Source organism: Pyrus communis, chromosome 15 (genome assembly GCF_041283825.1).
Source record: "Pyrus communis isolate YQ-2024b chromosome 15, ASM4128382v1, whole genome shotgun sequence".
In the NCBI taxonomy this organism is placed as follows: domain Eukaryota; kingdom Viridiplantae; phylum Streptophyta; class Magnoliopsida; order Rosales; family Rosaceae; genus Pyrus; species Pyrus communis.
In genome coordinates, this window is record NC_142579.1 from 7551506 (window position 1) to 7576598 (window position 25093).

The following is a 25093-nucleotide window of genomic DNA, read 5'->3' on the forward strand; positions in this document are numbered from 1 at the left end:
TCGACGAGTGTGCCCATACCAGCCGAGAGAGGGTCCGCTCGGCCGCAACCAGTCCCCTTAGAAAGAAGAGGACCAGGAAATAGAGCCGAGGGACCAAGCCAAGGAGAAGAAGCTGCTTCCGTAAACATGACCGAAGTCCAGAGAATGATTGATTCGGCCCTTGATAGGAGCATATTCATGCGACTTAAATGGCTTGTTCTCGTGCATTTACGTTATGTTTCTCTCGTTATTTTAGTCCTTTATGCTTCTTTTGTGTGTTTTCAGGTTCTAAGGGCCTAGGGAGCAAGAAAGTGCATTTTGAGGCCATTTGGAGCATTTTTGGGCATGGATTGGATAGCTTATCCATGGAGCCAAGAGGATGGACGAATTTGAAGGCCTTGTATGCACTTGAAGACACAAAACAATGGCTCTAGCCCAATCAAACACATTATGCCATACAAACCAACCTATTTTAGGCCCATTCTATGTACTTAAACCCTAGCCCTTTAAACTAATTCATTTATCACTTATCAAACCATTCACTTATCACTCACCACATATCATTCACTTATCACTTAACATATCATTCATTTATTTCACTTCCATACTCCTCTTAATTCCACATGCATTCTCACACATGCACATCATTCACTCACATTTCCACCATTCATTCTTTATTCCTTTCCAAACATCTCACATGCATTTCCACCTTCCTACTTCATCATTTCACCACATTCTCCCTCTTTAACTCACATGCATTCATCATAATTCACAACACAAAACAACTTCATTGTTGTGGGTTCCCATTTCCTTTCCAAACATCTCACATGCATTTCTTCATTATTTCCTAACCCTACATGCATTATTTATTGCATCTTCACATGCATTCACACACACTTTACATGCATTATTTATTGCATCTTCATTATTTCCTATATGCCATTTTCAGATTTCCACCCACTAACCTAGTCATCAACACATGCACTTCCACCTTTCATCCACAATGATTCATGATTCATTCACTTTGCATCCTTTAAATCACATACTTTTCCATCATTAATTAGCCACTTGCATCTTAAACAAACAACCATATGTTCCCTCCACTACTCCTATAAATACCCTTGCATTCATTCATTCAAGAACATCTCATTCACAACACAACACCCCTCAAACACTTCCATTCTTTCCTTAGCCGTGAGTCCCCCCTCCCTACTAATCCAAACACCAACCATCTTTCCATTTCCATCACTCCTCACTCCATTCCACACTTCCATTCCCCCAAACCAACTATCCTTAGACCTTATGCTACAACAACGAGGAAGAGAAGAGGACCTAAACGTTCATACAATTCAAGTTTGAGTTGTTGGAATGTTTAGGTGATTCTTTGATTTCAATGTTTCATTTTAATTCTCTTTGTTTTGTACGTATAAGGAATGGAAGAGAAGAGTGCCTAAACGTTCATACAATTCAAGTTTGAGTTGTTGGAATGTTTAGGTGTTTCTTTGATTTCAATGTTATGAAGAACTAATCCCCCTTTAGCTAGGGGGTAATTCGAAATAAATGTTTATGCTTGCATTTTGATTTGATTACTTCTAATTGCGTTTCATAAGTTGTGAATTCAATTTGTTTAACTATTTGATTGATAACTTATTTATGTATGTTTATTAAGAATGCGCGCTTAATTTTCATGCATGAATATGACGCTAGAATATAAGTGAGTTTCACCTAATCGTTATGAACTTATATTCACAAGTAGTGGAGGTTGCTTATAAACAATCGCGTTAAACGAATTCTTGGCATAAGTTTCATGCAATCATAGTAACGAATGCCTCGTCAACACTTATAGTTTTCATGATGCTTAATGATTCTTGCTTGTTTCTCTATTATGCAATTCATGTAGGGAACTTGTGAGGAATGCTTTGGGTTGTCGTATGCAATCATCCAATTCATTAACTTAAGGAAAACTTGACGGTTAATTTAAGCGAACCTAATTAACCCGGGGTGTTGAGAATTCATGGTTTATTGAAATGCAATTGGAAATCATTTTATTATGCAAGTGTAACATGTATGGAGATGAACCCCTTAGCTAGCCATACCATCCATTCATTTCCGTCAATTTCATATTTACAATTTGTTTTCTTTACAATCTATCCATTTTAGTTTAAATTCGTCCAAAATCAATCCCCCCATATTTCGTTTAAGTCTTAGTCTTAATCTTTCTTATTTTTAGTTTTGAATTCTTCGAGTTTAGTATAGTGTTTTAGTTTGTGTTTTTAAAGTGTTTGAGTCTTTTGGTTTGTCTTAGTGTTTTAACGTTTAGTTTCGCATTTCTTGAGTCTAGTTTAGTGTTTTATATTGTTTTTACGTTTTTAAGTCAGTTTCCAAGAGATTAACAATCCCTCCTAATCCCCGGTCCAGAACGATCCCTACTTATACTTATACTACAATTGTCAAAAAGAGGGTTTAATTTGTGTGCGTATAAATCTCGCATCAAATTTTGGCGCCGTTGCCGGGGATTAGAAAATTTGCTAATCCCTTGGATTGTTTGTTTCTGTATTGTCTTTTAGATTTAGTTTTTTTTTTTTATTTGTGTTTTGTTTGTTAAGAACAAGATGGCATTTGATAATGCTTCTCTTTTGTCACAACTCATGGAAAGGTCCCAAATGCAAAGAGTTGATATATTTAATCTTCAATCAAGGAATAACGTGTTTTCCAATACTTACAATTCGGATTGGAGTGATCATTCAAACTCTATGTGGTGGGAACCTCAAAATGCTCAACAAGGAGGATATTGGCAGCCACCACAACCTCATATTCAATATGCCCAACCAAATTTAAGTTCGTCAATAAATTATAACCAAAAGCTTGATGAATTAATTTGTTTGGTGCAGGGCTTACAAAATCAAGACAATGAGGCTCAACAAGAAGGATATTGGCAGCCGTATGAGGAGTTCTATTCAACGCCTATGCAGCCACCACAACCTGCCCAAAGGAATGTAGGTAATTCAAATGATAATGATACGATTTTTCAATTACTTACTACTCTGGAAAAGCAAATTGGGCAGATAGCGGAGTTCGAAGGACAATTTTGCGACCAAGGCGAACTCCCTAGTTCAACCATTGCAAATCAGAAGGGAGAATTTGAAACTGCCAAGGAAATCATGTTGAGAAGTGACAAGGAGGTTGGAACGGACCCTCAACCATCAAAATCAAATCACAAGGAAGAGGAATACACCCAACCCACGGAAAGGGTGGAAACACCTTTACCGGAGGCTCCTATGCCATCTAATACAGGTATGGTTCTTCCAAATTTCATTATTTTTAACCCTATTCCTTGCAGATTCATGACTTCCAAGGAAGAAGAAGGTGAAAAAGACATCTTGGAAGCCCTTCCAAAGGTGACAAGTAGGGAATGTCATGAATCCATCAAAGAGGACGTTCTTGAAACCACAAAATCCAAAGAAGTTAAATTTGATGACATTGGACAAGTAATAACCATCACTTGCAATCTGGCCAAGTCCAATATCCCTGAAACTTTCAAAGGAGTGGTATTTGTCATTGAGTTCTTGTCGGACAAAACAAGTAAGTATTTTTTTCCAAATTCCATTAGATTTTATACTAACTTGCTATTTTTTTTGAATCAGGCACCTACACTAGAATTCAAACCAATGCCGGTTCACTTCAATTATCACCTTCCATTCAAGGACCAATTCTATGCCGTTTGATTTTATTTATGTTAATAAAAAAAAAAAAAAAAAAAAAAAAAAAAAAAAAAAAAAAAGAAAGATACTAAACATGGAGAAAGATGGAGCTTCACAAAGGTTGTTTGCGTGAAGTCCCACTACGAGGCGCAGAAGCGGAAGGCGCAGAAGCGGGAGGCATAGAAGCGGAAGGCGTAGGAACAGAAGGCATCGGAGCGGGAGGCATCGAAGATAGAGCATTCCAGGCCTCAATACTTGGCCAAGCGCTGGATGAGCCAGGAAAAAGGTGCCTCTGGAGGAAAGACGAAAACCTTTGACGGTCACTGTGAATTCGACCCTCAGATTCTTGCAGCTCATCAAGCTTCCTTTTCATCCCCGACGAATAGTTATTTGCAAGCACATGCAAACTTCTATTCTCGTACTTAAGCTGCTGGATCTCTTGCTTAAGTCTTTCCACCTCTGCCATCAACGATTCCACCTGACGGGAGCGGGCAAGCAGGCGTAGGCCCATGTTGGACACAGAGCTCGCACACTGAACACTAAGTGCGAGAGACTCTTGAACGGCCAACTCATCGGACCGTCCTGACAGCAGCCTACTATCTTTTGGAGTGAGGAGGTTTTTAGCTACTATTGTAGCTGTTGTGGCGTCCTGCATCACAGAGTCTTCACCTGAAAGAGGACCGTTAGAAGATAAAAAAGAAGGGCGCCATACATTACCTTGACGGGGCGCAACCGGATCGCTGCTGAGACTCAAATCTAAGCTAAGGTTCGATGAGTTTGCCATTTTTTTCAAAAAGTGTTCAAAGAGAAGGGGTGGATGGAGTTAAAAATTTCACAAAGGGCCGGAGTCGAGTTTCAGGAATGGGAAATCTTCAGAGTGTGTTTGTTGTGGTGATCGATAGCTCAATAAAAAAGCCAAGGCGACGCGTCCACCGATTCAAAAAGCCGGAATTTCCGGCGTAATTTTGGCGACGCTTTCTCTGCTTTTCAGAAGACGCGTTCAACTTTGTCAAAAGATTTCTTCTTTTCAGACAACACGTGGAGGCCATCACCGCAACTACATATCTTTAGCCGACAAGCGCAAAGTTCGGCGACGCTTTCTCTGCTTTTCAGAAGACGCGTGCAGCTTTGTCAAAAGGAGTCGCATCTGCACTACCACGTGTCGTTCAGAAAGCGAAGGGGCGTCGTTCAGAAATCGAAGGGGCGCCTGCTCAGAAATCGAAGAGGCGTATTCAAAGATCGAAGAGGCGCCACTATTTCAAAAAGCCGGAATTGCGGGATCAAAACGTTTGTCGACAAGGGTAAAAAGTACCACCACTTGATATTATCTCTATATATGTCGACCTTCGTCTTTTATGGCAGGGCAAACCTGAAGAAAATGCCCAACTCTCCCTCACCTCTGAGGGCGCACTCCCAGCAAGGCCTTTCAAAATACTCAATTCTTTCTTCTTCCCCAAAGATGATACCAGATGCCTGGAGTACATATGACCCAGGAGGAAACGGCGGATTGAAGCATGTGCTGATTCATCCACCGCTTCTTCAAAGCAAAGGTATCTCATATCATCAAGGTCAAAAGCAAAAGTATCTCATATCATGCTCTTTCCCTGTCTTTTTCTTTGTCCTTGTTCTTACTCGCATGGCAAAGTAAAAGAAGCAATCAGCCGGCACTTGGAGTCAATCTTCCGATCTGGAGCCAACTGCCTAGAATCTATTCCTGATTGCTTACCTAGCGTTGCTCTCGAGTAGTCATCTTCAACGGTTGATACACTTCCGGAGAAGGGACCACTTCTGCAAAGGGGAGCGAGTAAGGCAAGTGAAAATGATACATTGAAGCATGTGGAGACAAACATAGGCTGAGTTATCCTCCAACCCTTTTCAATACGAATTGGAAAGATTGAACAAAGAAACAGACCAAAAGGGTATGCTCAGACCTTCGGGGGAGACCAAATGAACCATCCTGCTGCCCAGTTCAAGAAGTAGCACAAAGGAAAATCAACGATGGGCAGAAACCAGTTCAAGAGTAAGCCTGTGGAATCACAAAGATCAAAAGCCTCAATGCAATTACCAAGGAGAAGATGGAATTTACACTCTATAACCAGATTTGCGTCTCTAAACTCTTCTCTTTGTTAATTACATTATGCCATGTTTAGTATGTTTAAGTGCTTTTTGTGTATTTACTTATGCTTTGTGTGAATCTATGCTTAAAACATTGAGGACAATGTTTGATTTAAGTGTGGGGGGGTAACTAAGTATATTTGATGCAAATTCGTTGGATTTTATCGCCTATCACTTCACATGTTGTGTCTCACTGTTTTAAAACTGTTTTAGTGTGTTTTGTCTTAAAAATTCGAAAGTCCCATAAAAATTTGAAAAATTGTTTTGAAAAACCCAAAAAAGAGTTGTTTTAAAGTTGTTTTTGTGTGTGTGTTTGTGTCTTAGGATACCTTCCAACACAATGATAAGGATTTGGTTTGTAATTGCATGACTGTTAAAAAGAGTTATTAACATAGAGAAAAGTTTGATTTACTCTTGGTATATGCTTGGTTATGGTTATAATGTATAACTTCACATGCAATCATAAAAGAAAATTTAGTTTTTGTAACATGCCTGAAGGAAGGAACTCAAACAAATGCTACAACCCTGAGAGACTTGAGCCTATAACGTTCTTTGGAGAGTATAATCTGTGATTTCTTGTTTTCTAAAATCGTTGCATGATCTCATTATTCTTTGCTTGGTTACTACTTAGAAGGCGTTTCATCATATAGTTCCAAATGCTAGAACTCATGCCCATTTCATTCAAAGCATGTTATTGATTTGCATAACATATATCAAGATGAAGTTGTGTAGTTGCCACCATAGCCAAATAGCCTCGCTTCCCATATTTCGTATATGTTGTAAGTTTTACCCCCGTTGAGCCATGTTAACCCATGTTCTTTGTTAACCCACTTTATCTTCACCTAACCTAGAATATGACCGTCCTTACCCTTGTTCTTAAAAGATAGTGAGCATGACTTAATTGAATTCCTTTTGAGTTACATTATGAAAGAAAATAAGTGTGGGGGAGAGAATGTTTAAGTGTTTTTGTTTTGAGATTCAAAAGAAAAAAAAAAAAAAAAAAAAAAAAAAAGAGAAAAGAATAAGTGATTGAAGAAAGGTTCCAAAACACCAATTCTGGGCGTAAATTGTCTAAATTCTCCCTTTTTGTTCAAAAGTTGAGTTTTCATTCAAAAGTGAATTCTAAGTTGATTAAAATGCTTTGCTCACTATTTCTTTAAGAACCTTTGTTTTCCATATCCCTTCTTTATCCACATACCCCAAGCCCCGTTACAACCCTTGACTTCTATCTTGAGTGTTGTGTATTTCAATTTGTGGAGTTTGAACTTGGTATGAGCTTATGGTGTCACTGGTTCTCGCGTCTAAGTAGTAGCATTCCATTCATGAGATCATATCTAAACTTGATTATTAACTCCAGAATTTGCGTTCTTTGTGATACATATATGTGAGTGTCGTTTTCATGTTTACATCAATCTTCTCACATATGACTAGATTAGGGTGTGTAGTTAGAAAATCTGAGTAAAAATTGAGTGCATATCTTGAAAGGAATTGAGCAAATTCTCTAAGGCATGTTACTACATTCAAAACATGGTTTTAAATGCTTAATTGTGAACTAGTATATGGTGACTATGATTAAGAATGTACTTAAATGTGAAGATGACTAAAATCTGTGAGAATGATGATTTTTAACTTGTCATGTGCATTGGAAATCCCTAAGACGGTTGTTGGAAGGTTTAGGTTGTGTTTTACGTGTTTAGTGTCGTTTTGTTTATTTGTTTTTATTCTGTTTTGCTCGAGGACTAGCAAAAGCTAAGTGTGGGGGTATTTGATAGGAGCATATTCATGCGACTTAAATGGCTTGTTCTCGTGCATTTACGTTATGTTTCTCTCGTTATTTTAGTCCTTTATGCTTCTTTTGTGTGTTTTCAGGTTCTAAGGGCCTAGGGAGCAAGAAAGTGCATTTTGAGGCCATTTGGAGCATTTTTGGGCATGGATTGGATAGCTTATCCATGGAGCCAAGAGGATGGACGAATTTGAAGGCCTTGTATGCACTTGAAGACACAAAACAATGGCTCTAGCCCAATCAAACACATTATGCCATACAAACCAACCTATTTTAGGCCCATTCTATGTACTTAAACCCTAGCCCTTTAAACTAATTCATTTATCACTTATCAAACCATTCACTTATCACTCACCACATATCATTCACTTATCACTTAACATATCATTCATTTATTTCACTTCCATACTCCTCTTAATTCCACATGCATTCTCACACATGCACATCATTCACTCACATTTCCACCATTCATTCTTTATTCCTTTCCAAACATCTCACATGCATTTCCACCTTCCTACTTCATCATTTCACCACATTCTCCCTCTTTAACTCACATGCATTCATCATAATTCACAACACAAAACAACTTCATTGTTGTGGGTTCCCATTTCCTTTCCAAACATCTCACATGCATTTCTTCATTATTTCCTAACCCTACATGCATTATTTATTGCATCTTCACATGCATTCACACACACTTTACATGCATTATTTATTGCATCTTCATTATTTCCTATATGCCATTTTCAGATTTCCACCCACTAACCTAGTCATCAACACATGCACTTCCACCTTTCATCCACAATGATTCATGATTCATTCACTTTGCATCCTTTAAATCACATACTTTTCCATCATTAATTAGCCACTTGCATCTTAAACAAACAACCATATGTTCCCTCCACTACTCCTATAAATACCCTTGCATTCATTCATTCAAGAACATCTCATTCACAACACAACACCCCTCAAACACTTCCATTCTTTCCTTAGCCGTGAGTCCCCCCTCCCTACTAATCCAAACACCAACCATCTTTCCATTTCCATCACTCCTCACTCCATTCCACACTTCCATTCCCCCAAACCAACTATCCTTAGACCTTATGCTACAACAACGAGGAAGAGAAGAGGACCTAAACGTTCATACAATTCAAGTTTGAGTTGTTGGAATGTTTAGGTGATTCTTTGATTTCAATGTTTCATTTTAATTCTCTTTGTTTTGTACGTATAAGGAATGGAAGAGAAGAGTGCCTAAACGTTCATACAATTCAAGTTTGAGTTGTTGGAATGTTTAGGTGTTTCTTTGATTTCAATGTTATGAAGAACTAATCCCCCTTTAGCTAGGGGGTAATTCGAAATAAATGTTTATGCTTGCATTTTGATTTGATTACTTCTAATTGCGTTTCATAAGTTGTGAATTCAATTTGTTTAACTATTTGATTGATAACTTATTTATGTATGTTTATTAAGAATGCGCGCTTAATTTTCATGCATGAATATGACGCTAGAATATAAGTGAGTTTCACCTAATCGTTATGAACTTATATTCACAAGTAGTGGAGGTTGCTTATAAACAATCGCGTTAAACGAATTCTTGGCATAAGTTTCATGCAATCATAGTAACGAATGCCTCGTCAACACTTATAGTTTTCATGATGCTTAATGATTCTTGCTTGTTTCTCTATTATGCAATTCATGTAGGGAACTTGTGAGGAATGCTTTGGGTTGTCGTATGCAATCATCCAATTCATTAACTTAAGGAAAACTTGACGGTTAATTTAAGCGAACCTAATTAACCCGGGGTGTTGAGAATTCATGGTTTATTGAAATGCAATTGGAAATCATTTTATTATGCAAGTGTAACATGTATGGAGATGAACCCCTTAGCTAGCCATACCATCCATTCATTTCCGTCAATTTCATATTTACAATTTGTTTTCTTTACAATCTATCCATTTTAGTTTAAATTCGTCCAAAATCAATCCCCCCATATTTCGTTTAAGTCTTAGTCTTAATCTTTCTTATTTTTAGTTTTGAATTCTTCGAGTTTAGTATAGTGTTTTAGTTTGTGTTTTTAAAGTGTTTGAGTCTTTTGGTTTGTCTTAGTGTTTTAACGTTTAGTTTCGCATTTCTTGAGTCTAGTTTAGTGTTTTATATTGTTTTTACGTTTTTAAGTCAGTTTCCAAGAGATTAACAATCCCTCCTAATCCCCGGTCCAGAACGATCCCTACTTATACTTATACTACAATTGTCAAAAAGAGGGTTTAATTTGTGTGCGTATAAATCTCGCATCAGCCCTGAAGAAAGTGCCGAAGTTTCCAAAATTCATTCATCCATACCCGGCTTATGTAGAAAGGTTTGAATACCCACGAGGATTTAAGATCCCTGATTTCAGCCTCTTCGCCGGGGAATCGTCTCTATCCTCATTAGAACATGTGGCTCAGTTCACAACGCAGTGTGGAGACGTCAACAGCGACTTCTACAAACTACGTTTGTTCAATTTTTCACTGACAGGCTCAGCTTTCGCTTGGTACATTAATCTTCCACCCAATTCTGTGCAGAGTTGGGAAGAATTAGTCGAAAAGTTCCACGAACAATTCTATCGGCCAGGGATGGAGATGTCCGTATCATCCTTGGCCAGGATGGCTCAAGCATCCGACGAATCTTCAATGGAGTACTTAACAAGGTTTAAGGCGGCCAGGAATTGGTGTCGAGTACCACTCCCCGAAGTAGAGTTCGTCAGGATCGCCCTCAACGGATTAGACGTGGAGTACAAAAAGAAGTTTCTGGGGGCAAATATTCGAGATATGTACGAACTTGCTCAACACGTTGAACAATATGATTATCTGCTCCGAGAAGAAAATATATCAAAGTCACCATCCTGGGGGACGTTGTATAAGAATCCCACGGTTAGCTATGCATCGGCCGAAAGTGAAGACCCCCAGTATGTTAGTGTGGATGCGGCCGAGATAGTAATAGACAAACCCTACGTTTGCAAGGCTTTGGCGCAAGTGAATTCCAAAGACGCCAAAACCCGTTCGGCCGCTGAGGAAATGAGTAAGTCATCAAAAGTATACACTTTTGATATCACCAAAGCTGATGCAATTTTCGATCAATTATTGGCAGCAAAAATCATCAAGCTTCGGCCGGGACATACTATCCCTAAGGCCGATGAATTAAAAGGAAAAATATACTGCAAGTATCATAATTCTAATAAGCATGCAACCAATAATTGTGTTGTGTTCCGAGACACAATTCAAAGTTGGATCGAGAAAGGAAAGTTGAAATTTCCGGAAAAACAGATGGCGGTCGACGTCAATCCCTTCCCTTCAACAACAATCGGTATGGTGGATGCTCATATTCCTAAAAACAAAGGGAAGGCCGAATACGTCCCGGTACAGCATATCCATCAACGGAATGGTCGAACAAGACTAAAGCTTGATTTATTTTCAAATGCACCACCTGCGGAACAATCAGGGCCACCCGTCGATGATCCTATGACAAGATCAAGTCCCGACGGAACTCATGAATCAACAGTTTTATGTGATCATTGTAAAACACCAGTTGAACCTGGGAAGAAGACATCTTCAACACCCCCCACGACCCCTGTAACATCACCGAAGGGACTTGGTAACGGTCCACAACGTCAGGTGTTTGATCGACTCGGCCCACAAGTACGGCCAAAAGACCAGACCTCGGTCAGGCGGTGTCTGGATTTCGACGCACCTTTCTACAATGAGGATTATTACTCGCGCAATACCAACAGTTCGGGCTCACCAGCCGATCCCAAAACTTTCAAACCACCCAAGACATCGGATCAACGCTGGTACAGTTACAATTCTCCGACTGGCTTGTATACGGCGCTGTCCAAATCCCAAAAACGTCGTCGTCAACGGATAGATTGCATGGCTCGGCGACGAGAAGCGCAGGCCAGCCCGGCCAACCAGTGGTAACCAAAGAAAGCCGTGGAAGACATTAGCGAACGGCCAACCCCGATTATCATGTCCGAGTTAGCCGAAGGGAAGAAAGTAGCAGCTACCGGTTTCGAAACCACCATTGAGGAATCTGAGAAACGTATTAAGATCCTTCTCCGGCCTAGGGAAACGAGAGCTCGTCTAGAGTACTTTCGACAAGAGGCCGAAAAGAAATTTTCTCCGTTACCCCCGCACAAGCCGTTTATTAAAATACAGCGCAACTTACACCCTCCATTCCTCGGTGAATCCCTGGAATACATGCGAGAGTTTCATAAGAAATACTCCGCCAATGACTTGTACGGATTACCCAAGGCGTGTCAGGAAGCCCTCGACTTAGCTTTAACTTGCCCTGATGCCGAGCAAATTATCCAGAAAACTTCCGACCCAGCAATTAAAGCTAGGTTCCAACATATACGGGAGGCTTAGGTCCTTGGTTTTGAGGTCGATCCCTATACAGACATCGACACCGCCGAATTACCCTTTTCGCTTGAAGACCTCCAGCATTTACGCTATCATTTCGAAGTTTTCTCGGCTGTATCGCTTTTCGGCCTCACGGTCGACGAGGAACAACGGATAGCACGGTTGGATACATATCTAGACACGAGGAACGCCCGTATTGCCTATGAAGAACGAGCCCGTGTAACCAAGGACCAACGTAAATCTTCGACAGTCAACATCGTCGAGGGAAATAGCCCACCCGCACTCGATTTGGTTCCCACGTCTCAGATACCGGTTCTTACCAAGGAACTCAAAAGTTTAATCGAGGATGTTCCGTCAACTACAACTGAGGTTAGTTCTGCAGAAGACGACGACCACGATCCAATGGGTCCCTCGGTCCTCGAACATATGGAGATCAGTATGGTCCACGTCCTACCAGCTGAATTCCAGCCAGGTACCCACCAGTCGAATTTCTTGGACGGGGACGTAGTTGCCGAGGAAGCAACGCAAGTAGACTTCGTCGCAAACGACGACGATAGAGAAAACCGAAGCGGGGACAACCTTAAGGCAGCTTTGGCCGAGCTATTTCCCCGTTCCCCCTCAGTTAATCTCCAACACCTGAAGCCGTTGTATGTCACGGCTCACATCGAAGGATTTCCTATCTCTAAAGTGTTTGTCGACTGTGGAGCCACAGTCAACATTATGCCGATATCCGTCATGAAGGCTTTACGCCGTTCTGATAATGAACTCATTCCGTCAGGGATCACTATGAGCAGCTTCGTTGGTGATAAGTCTCAGACCAAAGGAGTGCTTCCGTTGGAAGTTAGCATTGCCGGCCGTCAACACATGACGACATTCTTTATCATTGATTCTAAGACCGATTATAACGCATTACTTGGCCGCGACTGGATCCACTAAACCAGTTGCATTCCTTCATCGCTCTACCAAGTCCTCATCTTTTGGGATGGCAAATCGGTCGTAGTCCACCCAGCTGATAACCAACCATTTGAAACCAATATGATTCAGGCTCGCTATTATGATGATCACGTCGGCTACATCACCCTCCAAGGCCTTAACGAGGATGGGCGGCCGACGAGAATTTCGGTTCAAAAAGTGATTAAGGTCGGCGCCGAGACTGTCCAACAGGATTCGGCGAGACTTGGTTTGGCAGATCTAGTCACCAATGCCGATGATTGAGCACACCACGCAAGAACGACGTCAAGCCGCGGTTTCATCCACAATGGAACGTCTGCTGGCCCATTGGTACGCCATTACCAAGCAACCACATTCTGGCATCAATTTAATCGAATTTCTGGCCGAAGCAAATAACGGCCCCGTTCTATCTTTCGATAAAGTTCAGGCTGCGACAGCCGAACTCGAAGACCATCGGCCTCAAGTCAAGGACCCGTTAGAAGAAGTTAACGTAGGCATGGCCGATGATCCTCGAACATTGTTTATTAGCGCGTTACTCCCACCGTCCATGCAGGTCGAACTCCGGAAGTTACTCCACGAATTTAAAGATTGCTTCGCGTGGAGCTATCATGAAATGCCAGGCCTCGACCGAAACCTTGTAGAGCATGAGCTACGCATCAAGGAGGGGTGTAAGCCTTTTCGACAGCCTCCTCGCCGATTTTCGAACGAAGTACAACTCGGCATTAAGGAAGAATTAGTTCGGCTTCTAAAAGCCGGGTTTATTAGGACCGCTCGGTATGTCGAATGGTTGGCCAATATCGTCCCCGTGTTAAAGAAAAAAGGTGCCATTCGCATTTGCATCAATTTCCGTAATCTAAATCTGGCTACTCCCAAGGACGAATATACAATGCCGATCTCAGATTTATTAATTGATGCCGCAGCTAATCATGAACTGCTATCTTTTATGGACGGTCATGCAGGTTACAACCAGATTTTCATCGCCGAAGCTGACGTCCACAAGACGGCTTTCCGTTGCCCGGGGGCACTTGGTACTTACGAATGGGTAGTCATGCCTTTCGACCTCAAGAATGTCGGCGCCACATACCAACGAGCCATGAATATGATCTTCCACGACTTAATCGGTACAATCGTCGAAGTTTATATCGATGATGTGGTCGTAAAATCCAAACGTCGTCAAACACACCTGGACGACCTGAGGCAAGCATTCTTTCGCATGCGCAAGAACAACCTCAAGATGAACCCGGCCAAGTGTGTTTTCGGTGTTTCGGCCGGTAATTTCCTAGGATTTTTGGTGCACCATCGCGGCATCGAGGTCGATGAAAATAAAGCCCGCGCCATCATTAGCGCCCCACCTCCGACGACAAAGAAACAGCTCCAGTCGTTACTCGGGCAGATAAATTTCCTCCGTCGTTTCATCGCCAATTCGGCCGGTAAAATGAAAGCATTCTCTACGCTCCTTAAACTGAAGGAGACCGACCGATTTGAATGGCGCGAAAAGCATCAAACTGCGTTTACACAAATCAAGGTGGCCCTTCCACTCCACCCGTGCTCGTTCCACCTTGTCGCAACAAACCCCTTAAATTATACATTTCGGCAGCCGCCGAATCCATTGGTTGTCTCCTCGCGCAAGATAATAATGTCGGGCGTGAACAAGCTATCTTTTACCTTAGCCGAAACCTGAATTCCCCAGAGCTTAATTATTCACCTGTCGAAAAACTTTGCTTAGCGTTGTTTTTTGCCACATCCAAGCTTCGGCATTACATGCTCCCAACAGTTACACAGGTCATCGCCCAAACAGACGTAATTCGTTACATGCTGACTCGGCCCATTGTCAAAGGCCGAATCAGGAAATGGACGCTCGCCTTATCCGAGTTCAGCCTTCAGTATGTACCCCAAAAGGCCGTCAAGGGGCAAGCCCTCGCCGATTTCCTGGCACAACACCCATCCCCTTATGGTTTTGAGGGAGGCGACGTCGACATCGGTTTCGTCACCACACGCGATAACCATTGGACTATGCATTTTGATGGTTCCAGTACTTCGACCTCGGCAGGTGTCGGTATCGCAATTCAGTCGCCTGACCACTGCCGATGGTATTTTTCCCTCAAGTTAGATTTCAGCTGCACCAACAATCAGGCCGAGTATGAAGCCCTCATTATCGGCCTCCATGTTTTACACGATCTGCAGGCTCCCCGCGTTCTCGTCCTTGGTGATTCCGAACTTGTGATTAACCAACTGAACGGCGTGTTTCGTTGCATGAGTTGTACTTTAGCTCCCTATCACATGGTCGCCACCTACCTGGCCGAGTCGTTCGAACGAATCACATTTGAACACATTTCACGTATCCACAATACTGACGCCGACGAACTCGTCCAGATCGCCTCCGGAGCACAACTCATGGGGGGGCAAACTAGGTCGAATTGTGGAAATTGCGAACACGGGTCAACGCTCGTACCCCCCTTTGATCAATCAGCAAACTCTCCAACGCGCGCACGTAATACGTACAAGGGTAATGTCGCTCCCATCCCTATTAGAACGAGGAGATCCCATAGAAGTATGTGTCGTCGAAGTAGAACCAGATGATTGGAGAAAGACGATGTTACGGTACCTCGATAACCCCAATGGGAAACACGACCGAAGAACGAAGGTGTTCGCGACGAATTACGTGTCATATCAAAATGAATTATATCGCAAGAGGGATGATGGTTTACTACTATTGTGCCTCGGCCCACACGAGGCTGCCCAAGCAATGGCCGAGGTACATGAAGGAATTTGCGGGGCACACCAATCTGGACGAAAGATGCGCTGGTTGCTCCGACGACACGGTTATTTTTGGCCTAATATATTAAAGGATTGCATCGAATATGCACGGAGATGCGTATCATGCCAAATTCATAGACCCGTGCAGAGAGCCCCGGCCGAATTACTACACTTGGTTACTAAACCATGGCCGTTCAGGGGTTAGGCAATGGATGTAATTGGCAAAATCACGCCATCATCGGGGGCAGCGAAACACGCGTGGATAATTGTAGCAACTGACTATTTCACTAAGTGGGTCGAGGCAAGGTCATACGCCGAATTAACTGCTAAAGAGGTATGCAACTTCGTAGAGGAGAATATTGTGACCAGATTCGGCGTGCCAAAAACGATCATAACTGATAATGGCACTATATTTACGGCCGAAAGGTTTAAGGAATACGCGGCAAGATTGAATATCCGACTCGAGCAATCTACGCCGTACTACCCACAGGCAAACGGGCAGGCCGAGGCAAGCAATAAAGTGTTGATCGGCATCCTTGAAAAAATGGTAAAAGAGAACCCTGGGTTGTGGCATTTGAAGTTAAATGAAGCATTATGGGCATACCGAACTTCACCCCGGTCGGCCACTGGAACCACTCCTTACCCGCTAACTTATGGACACGATGCTATGTTACTGGTCGAATTGAGTATAAGCTCGTTGCGAGTAATCGAGCAGAGTGATGTGTACAGTATTGAATATAGTCAAGCGATGCGACAAGAGTTAGAAGACTTAGAAGAAAGTCGAATCGACGCGGGTAACTTATTGGTAGCACAAAAGAAAATTGCCGAGCGAGCGTATAATCAGCGCGTAAGACAAAAAACGTTCGGCGAAGTTGAATTGGTTTGGCAAACTGTGTTGCCTGTTGGGATTAAAGACCCCAGATTTGGTAAGTGGTCGCCAAATTGGGAAGGGCCATTCATCGTTCACAAAGTCCTCGGCAAGGGGGCATATCATTTAAGAGATCGGACGGGCTCAGTTCACAAATTGCCGATTAATGGAAAGTTTTTAAAGAAGTATTATCCAATTACATGGGAAATGCAAGAGTAAGGCCATTGTATTGATAGCAAGACGACCATTGGATTAATAGCAAAACGACCATTGTATTAATATCGAAAGAATCATTACAAGAAGAACAAAATACAAATACAATGATAGATTTCTAAGGGGTCGAGGGGAGAAAAGTCTCAAGGGCAGCTTTTAGCTCCAGCCACTTCGCTTCGCCCAGGATTATCTCAGCCTGCCTAGTTTTCTTGTTAAACTGCAACTGCTGGACATGCCGTGCACCGGCAGCGAAGGCCGTCAGCCGAGCCTTGTTAGCCTCGAAGTCCTTCTCAAGCTCGGCAGCGGCAGCAGACCTTTGCCGTTGAAGGTCAGAAATTTGACGTTGGAGGTCAAAAATCTGGCGATCAAACTCAGTCAACTTTGCCTTCTTAGCTTTGATTGCCTCCATCTCAGCTCAGCCGACCTCTTGCGCGACCTTGGCAGCCTTCAAGTCATCCTCGGCTTGAAGGGCTCGCTCGAAGATGTAGAAGTGTTGCCGAGTCCGCTCCAGGAGGTCGGTGAGGAAAGAGATATTCTCCGTGCTCAGGTGACCACCGCTGGCAAGGTCATTGAGACACTCTCCAACAGAGTCAAGGCCCTTGCATCGGAGAGCTTGGGAGGCATTAAGAGACAGGACTTCGTGCAGCTTCACGAAGACTTCAGCCTCGGGCACGGCGCCCGCTAGTTCGATGGGAGCAACAGAAGAGCCGGCCTCACCGGTCGTGCTCTGAAGAAGAGCGTCGAACTCCACTTCCCACGACGGCTGCACATAAAAAGAGAACTTTGTGAAGGAAAGTAAGACGTCGTGATATAATGCATAAAAAAAGGGGATTGTTTTAGACCTGCCGAGAGGAGACTTCGGCCATGCCCTCTGGGTCATTGCTCGAACCCAAGGAACTTAATGGCCGAGCCCAATGCCTTAGACCGCTACGCAATTCACGCGGCCGATGGAGGTCATCTACATTTAATGGCCACGACGGCGGCCAGGAAATATAAACAACGCCCCTTGGCGCATAAAATTGCCAGTGAAATGAATGTTCGGGCACCTGACATTTTTTGTCATTTTAAAAAAAAAAAAAATGACATGTGTTACGAAAAAAAAAATCAATACAAAAGAAACGAGACTTACAAAGGCCGAAGAGACTTCCTGTGGAGGAATAGGAGGGTCTTCATCCTGCGGATGGATCGGCGTCTCGGCCGTGGCCTCAGGATCGGCCATGGGTCTCTTGCCATGATTCGCCGCAGGAGAGCGCGGTCGAGCGGTCGCCTCAACAACTGGAGGAGGATGGACGGGAGGAGAGTTGACTGGTCGACGGCGGTGTTGCAGCGGGACTTCGTCACTCTCGCTCTCGACATCCTGAACAAAAAGAGAAAACATTTAGCATTACGACCAGAAACCTAAAAAAAAAAACAAGTGGAAGCAGAATTATACCTCCAAAACGACCGTTGGAGACGAAGGTGCTTCGGCAGGCGCAGCCGACTTCCCTATTTCAGGCGCCACGACCGGCTCCGAAGCTGGAGCGGGTGCGACAATTGGATCGGCCTGGGAGACGGCTGGAGGATTCAAGGTTGGAGATGCCGGGGCAGCCGGCACAGATGGAGAGCTGGCAGGAGCAGGCGTCCCAGTAGTGTCACTGGGGACGACATGAATTTCCCGGTCGCCCTTCTTCGCCAATTTCTTGACGCGTTTAGAAAGGCGAGGGGCCTCTTCTGCCGGCTCGGCCCCTCGGTGGGGGCGTTTGGCAGGGACCGGACGCTCAGTGACAAGGGTCCTCTTCGTGGGCGCCTTCTTCACCCTTGCCACCGCGGCGACCACCTCGACTGTCCTCGACCCCCGACCCCCTGAAATAGCAAAGTAATTAGTAACGAGGACAAGTGAGTTTTTCTTTTTCTGAAGTAGCAAAGTAATTAGTCAACAATATACCTTGGGCCGACTCCTTAGGTTGGGTCGAGGGCGCTGGTCTGGGCCGGTCACCAAACACTTTGCTCACCACGTCTTCGGCCGAGGCGCCGAAGAAGTCGCCGGTGTACTCGTCCCACCAGTCCCCAAAAGTGTCGATGCCTAAGGATTCCGGAACGGTTGGCCGAAGACGAAACTTTTTGCACCGATCCTGAAACTCTTGCTCTGTCGTCCAGCACTCCCTCTCGGAAGAACCAGAAAGACGTCCCCGGCTCAGGAGGGAACGAGAGACGATCAGGGGTACAGGGCAACCTTGGAGGTAGCCGAGCTGCCGGGCGACAAAGTGGGGCTGGCAGACCTCCCAACTGGCTCGGCGAGCATCGCAACCAAGGGGAAAGTCGCGAGCCAGTACGATTGACCCCCAGGACTGACGGAGACCCGCATCTTCGGCCTCGGCCCAAGCTGCCGTCGGGAGCCTGATCGAAGCAGGGTACTCCTGGCGCCGGCACACCAGGAACTCGTCGTCCGAAAGAACGTCGAGACTGAAAAAGTGCTTAAGGACCTCGTCAGCCCTGTGAGGAGGAGCCGGTCGAGAGGCCAGTTGGGGGCCGAGGGCGGCCGAGCGCTGGAAAGTGGGGACCTCAGGCCGAAGAGTAGAAAAATAGACCTGCAGCCAGAGCTGGAAAACCTAGAGGGGCCCGTTCTGGTGCGGGTCAATTTTGTTGATGGTCGTCTCGACCAAGCAACGAAAGAGGTTGGCAAGAATAGCCGGGCTGAGCGCCAGAGAGTGACTACTAGCCAGGGCCTGGGCAACCGGCATATTCTCGAACAAGCATTTGTTCGACCTGGTACAACAAATAAATATGTTGTACCAATAGAAGAGGAAGGCTTCATGTTCTCCCTTCCTGAGACTCTCCTCGCCTCGGCCGGCAAAGTGGAGAATCAGAGTATTGTAGTTGAAGAAGTTCTTATGAAGCTTCTGAACTTCTTCTCTTGAAGGCTTCCGATCGCCTCGGCTGAGCGTTTCGACGGCCCGCTCGTCGAAAAGCGCCTTCAGGTCGAGGAGGGAGGGGCATCCAGAAAGAACGGCGTCGATTGGGAGGCCGGATGGTGGAGTCCCAAGAATGGTCGAGATGTCGAGGATTGTAGGGCCGAGAGGGCCGAATGGAAGGACCATGGCGTTGGTGGCCGAACACCATAGAGTCAAGGCCGCCATAAGCAGCTCTTTGTCCATGGTAATCTCCATGGTCGAGAGCAGGATGGCATCATAGATACTAAGGGCTTTCCACTCCTTGCCGAAGAAGGATCTCATTCGGTCCACCCAGGCGGCCCAGGCTGTGGTGGTCGAGGGCCAAGCTCCTTGAGGCCGAGCCAAGCACCATTTCGACCAGTCAAACCCTTGAAGCAGGGGTGTTAGGCACTGCTCCTTGAGAAGGGTGGTGATGCATGTCGGCACTACATCTCTGAAGAGGGGGCCCAGGATCTGATGAGTAGTGGCCATGTTGTTCTCAAAGCGTAGTGTTTTGATTGCGCTCCGATCGATGAAGTCTTTACACTTGTTGATTTCATCAGAGAGTTTCGAGATAAAGGAGGTCATTGGAAGAGATGATAGGAGATAGTTTGGAAGAAGAAGAGATTGCAGAGGGGAAAACTGGAGAAGAAATCGCAGATGGAAGAACTGGAAGGATTTTTGCTTAAACGAACAAGTATGATAAAATTGGGATTTTGGAGTTTCTGAAAGCGTAAGATGCGAATGGCAGAAATGTGGGTATTTATAGGCTTTTCAGAATGAATATCAAACGTCTGGAATTCGAAAGGCACTGGAATTCGAAAAACACTGGTTTAATTTGGGGGGAAATTTAACCGGGAAAGGTTCCAATCATTTCGGATATTTTGGGAATCTGCGAAGAGGGGATCGAGGAGTCGAAAATCCAGGATGCACGATTGCGTGCGGCGCCAGTTTTAATGCATTAATGAGGATAAGACGTTCCAGTTAGTGCACGGTCTCGAGGCCCATGATTGAAAGTTTTAAGAGCGGCGGAGAATCGACACGTGGCCACGCGTTGGGGGCAACGAGAAAAGTGTAATCATGTCTCATAAATGCGCAGGAATAACGGTCATTAAGGAAGTAAAGTCCAAAAAAGCAATAAACGTTTTCGTTTCTTCAAAGCCGAGGCCCGACCAAGAGTTAACAGTCGGCGACCTCAGAAGCGAGGGGGCAATGTTTGGGCCCAAAATATTATTGTTGGGCCGAGCAGCAGGATGTGCTCGGCCCAAGGAGATGATAAATACTATGGGCCAAATAATAAGTCCCGAGCAAGCTGGCAGGGTCGGCCAAATCCTATCCTAAGTAGTCCGGATAAATAGAAAAGGTTGAGGAAGTCCTAGTGCGACCAGGATTCTCGACTGGCAAGGAATGGAGTCCCGAAAAGAAGGAAAATTCAGAATCCCAGTAGGAGTAGGTTTGTTCGAGTTAGAGGCGAAATGGGACAAGGACTCCCAATCCAAATCAGAATTGGTTTCAAGGAATGGGGCACTATATATACAAGAAATCATGCAACAGAAAAAGCCCCCTTCAAATCAGCATACAATTGCCCTGCGCAAAACCTCTCAAACACCTTGAGATTTTTCCTTTTCTTTTCCTGCCGACACACCTTCAGTTTGGATAAACAGCACTGTGGAAGCACCCCGCGAGCACCTTCAGTTTGGATAAACAGCACTGCTGCCGCAGAATCAGCCGACCGAGAAGCACCTTCAGTTTGGATAAACAGCACTGCGTCGAGGTCGACCGGTTATCTATCTAAGTCTCGGCCGAGAAAGGTTTTCGAACCTTTGTTGGCAGAGGTCACCTTGCTAGCCTTCTCGGCATAGTCAGGTGTTACGAATTGCATTGCTCGGCGTACTGGACGCCGAGTGGTTTTATGATTGGATACTCGCAAGTAAGTTTCAGGGTTCGGCATTCCGACGGCCGAACTACATTCACCATCAAGACATACATCACGTTCGAGTACCTGTGCCCATATAGTTTGGTCTCGATTCGACGTGCTTATACTCTTACGAATATAATCACAGTGACCGAATCGGGCTCCGACGATTTGTGAACTCCGCAGAATTAGCAGCTTTGTCTTCAGGCTGTAGAACCCAGAGACCGAGAGTGTTCCTTCCTCGGTCGCAATCGCAAGATAGAGAAGTCAACGACGCGCTCAAAGCTACATCAACAAATTTTACTCCTCGGCCAAGCTCGGCCGACGAGTTGGCACGCCTCGCATTCGACCGAAGGACGTAGTTAGCTTATTAGTTACTCGGCCTGCGCGCCACGTAGGTTTTGTAATTTTTAGGGTCAACAATATATGAAACCTTTAAGGGGGAATCCTCATTTTTTTTATAAAAGTGGAGATTAGTTGTAAGGTCCACACCACATCGAATTTTAACGATCCGAACCGTCTATTTTTCAAGTTGCACCTCCTAGATCATTCTTGCAAAATATTAGCCAAATCAGAAATGTTTAAGACATCTAATTGAGTTCAAACAAATTAACGAATACTTTGTTATATAAGAAACAATGAAATTTTATCTTGATAATTAAATAGACAAATTGTTTCGGATTGAATTAAATTTTTGCAAGATGATCTATGAACCGAGACTTACAAAATAGACGGTTCGGATCGTTAAAGTTCGATGTGGAATGGGCCCCACACCTAATCCCCATTTTTTTTCAAAAAATGGGGATCCCCTTGCATAAAAGGCCTATATATATGTATAGGAGCGGATTTGTGATACTACTTATTTTACACAATTTTTTTGGAGTCCACTCCGTAATGTATTTCAACGAACCAAATCATTTATCTTTTAGAATATCATTCATAGATCATACTAGCAAAAATTAGACAAATCCAAAACCATTAAGACATTTGTTTGTATTAAAGAAAATGGATGCATGCGTTCAACAAAGAAACCCTAAACCTTAATCCAACGGTCATATGATTTCAGATTTAGATGATTTTTGGTAGACATGATTTTTGAGGGAAGACTTAAAAGATAGAAGGTTCGGATCATTGAATACATTACGAAATTAGCCTCACAAAAACTTGCCTCAAATTTATGTAAATAAAATGATGTCACAGATTCATCCATAATATTTATGTTTGTGGTATTATTGCGGGATTAAAATTTTAGAAAACTACCTCAAGTTTAGGACATTCAAAATTTCAGAGGGATAGGACATTACAACTCAAGACCCTAAAACTTCTCCTTGTACGGTCCATAGATTACAAAGTCCAGCTCTCCTGAGTCCATACCATTCAAAGCTGATGAGCTTAATGCTAAAAGCCCAAGCATAACAGAGGAACATGCGTGTTCGGTAGCCCTCTGTTCTCTTTTTTGTTTTGTTTTGTATTTTTCTGTTATTGGGTAGGGTTCTTTTTTTTTTTTCTTTTTTTTTTTTATGGTTTCTTTCTGTATATTTGGGTTGGGTTAGGATTTTCACAAAGAGATTATCACAACGGACGCGGTGTGCTTATAAGGGAGTTTTGGAAATTTCAATACCTATTCATGTGAGGATATATTTCTTAGAAAGTAGTTACATTTTTTAAATTAGAGACATTTAGATGATATGTGTAATGATAAGATTATCTCAAACGCAAGTTATAACTAATCTTCCAATTTCAGTGAAATTCGAACTTTGTTCAAACTATACAGAGAGAATTTAGGAAATTCAATTCCGAACAACACTTATTGCCATAAGTTTTTATAAAACTAAAAATACACAAGAAAAAACATTGCTAAACTTGTGCAATTGTTGAAGCTAGGCTCTCTATTCTTCCAGAGAAAAGAATGGAGAGATTGATATTCATTTTGACCACATGTTTTATGTTGGCAAATTGTGCACGAATCCCTGATGTTGATCCACTGTCGTATGCAGCATCACCAGAACCAAGCTCGCCGGACGTACCAATGACAGCAGGCTCACCAAGCGCTGATGGTTGTAACGATGTGATATTCGAAATTGCCGATTGCATTCCCTTTTTAAGCGATGGGAACACGAACACAAAGCCGGAAGGTTCGTGTTGTCCTGGATTGGAGATGGTGCTAAAAGCTAGTGATGGCTGCATATGTGAAGCCATAGAAAGTAGTGCTGATTTGGGTGTTCATATAAATATGACAAAGGCTATGACATTGCCTTCTGCTTGTGGAATCTCTGCACCTTCTTTTCTTAGTGAATGTAACCGTGAGTAATCTCATCTCTCACAAGTATTGTGCACTCTGATTAATTTTTTTTTTTATGAATTAAGAATATGTCGATGTATATTGAACGTCAAAATGTTTTCCTCTTTTGTTTTGCAGTCCCATTGCCTCCTGGTGCAAGTGCTCAGGGTATGTTCTAATTGTTAACTATATGTTTTAGTTTCACCTTTTTCCATATTCAAAAATTTAAAAAAAAAAAAAAATCCTATACTTTATGAAATGGTCCCTTGAATGACCGTTCAATAGGTAAAAAATGGTGATAAAAGTAATTAATCTTTCCTGTTAACTTAGATTTTCTTTTCTTCGTATAGATACAATTTTATTATTATTTAGTAGAGTGATGTTTCTAGTTTATTTTTAATATTGAAAAAAAAAAAAAAATGACCGAGAGATGAGAAGATGATAGATTTGAACAAGAAAATAGAACTGTGAACTAAATTTATATTAGACTTATGTATTCTCGTTATTTCATTATTGCATGTGTATCAAAGTTATGAGTGATTTAATATTTTTTGGGACAATTTAACAACATAATATGTCAAAATCTAAGATTTGATCATTGTTCCAAATGTTAAATCTCAAATATCTTTCTGTTGCAGTAACCCACACACATGCTCCAAAATCATCACCAAAGAGTCAATCTCCAGAACCAAGCCAGGCACCAAGAAGTTCCGTCAATGTAGTTCCATCGCCGGTCACTGCTTCACACGCCGGAACTTACTCAGTATCTGCATCTCTAATGCTTACTCTTAGCATGCTTTCTGCATCATTCTACTGTATTTCATTTTAACTAAACCGAAGTTTCATTGCTTGTTTTATCATCCTATGCAATATTAGTCATGCTTGTAGTTTAGCTTGACTAGACTATGCTTGTGGTTATGTAGGGTTTTTATTTCTATTTAGTCTTGATTTCTAATTAATTTTGGTTTCCTTTTCATGAATGAATTGGCATCAATTTTTTTTGTCCTTCAGAAGAAAAACCGTACAGTAGGGCTTTTATATAATAAAATTATCTGTCATGAATATTTCTATGTTTGTACGTGAGATGTCGTAGATTTGAATATTGCGAAAGGTCAATTTGATACAAATTTATTCTTCCATCATCTTAATGTAAACACATCGTCATATTAAAAAAATAATTAAATTCTCATATTTCTTTAGGAAACTAACCATTCAGAAAGGGAAAAA

At 42.9% G+C, this 25093-nt stretch overlaps 1 protein-coding gene across 1 annotated transcript; it reads left to right on the forward strand.

Moving 5' to 3' along the window:
* The first annotated feature begins 23438 nt into the window (after positions 1-23438).
* On the forward strand, positions 23439-24930 carry LOC137731699 (non-specific lipid transfer protein GPI-anchored 4-like). The gene is made up of 3 exons (XM_068470888.2): positions 23439-23888; positions 24005-24034; positions 24505-24930. The coding sequence occupies exons 1-3, from the start codon at positions 23495-23497 to the stop codon at positions 24693-24695; spliced, it is 615 nt and encodes a 204-aa protein (XP_068326989.2). The 5' UTR covers positions 23439-23494; the 3' UTR covers positions 24696-24930.
* The last annotated feature ends 163 nt before the right edge of the window (positions 24931-25093 follow it).

Coding starts and splice junctions, on each gene's coding strand:
- LOC137731699 (XM_068470888.2), top strand. CDS start 23,495: ATGGAGAGATTGATATTCATTTTGACCACATGTTTTATGTTGGCAAAT. Junction 23,889..24,004: donor TTTTCTTAGTGAATGTAACC/GTGAGTAATCTC, acceptor TTTGTTTTGCAG/TCCCATTGCCTCCTGGTGCA. Junction 24,035..24,504: donor TCCTGGTGCAAGTGCTCAGG/GTATGTTCTAAT, acceptor TTTCTGTTGCAG/TAACCCACACACATGCTCCA.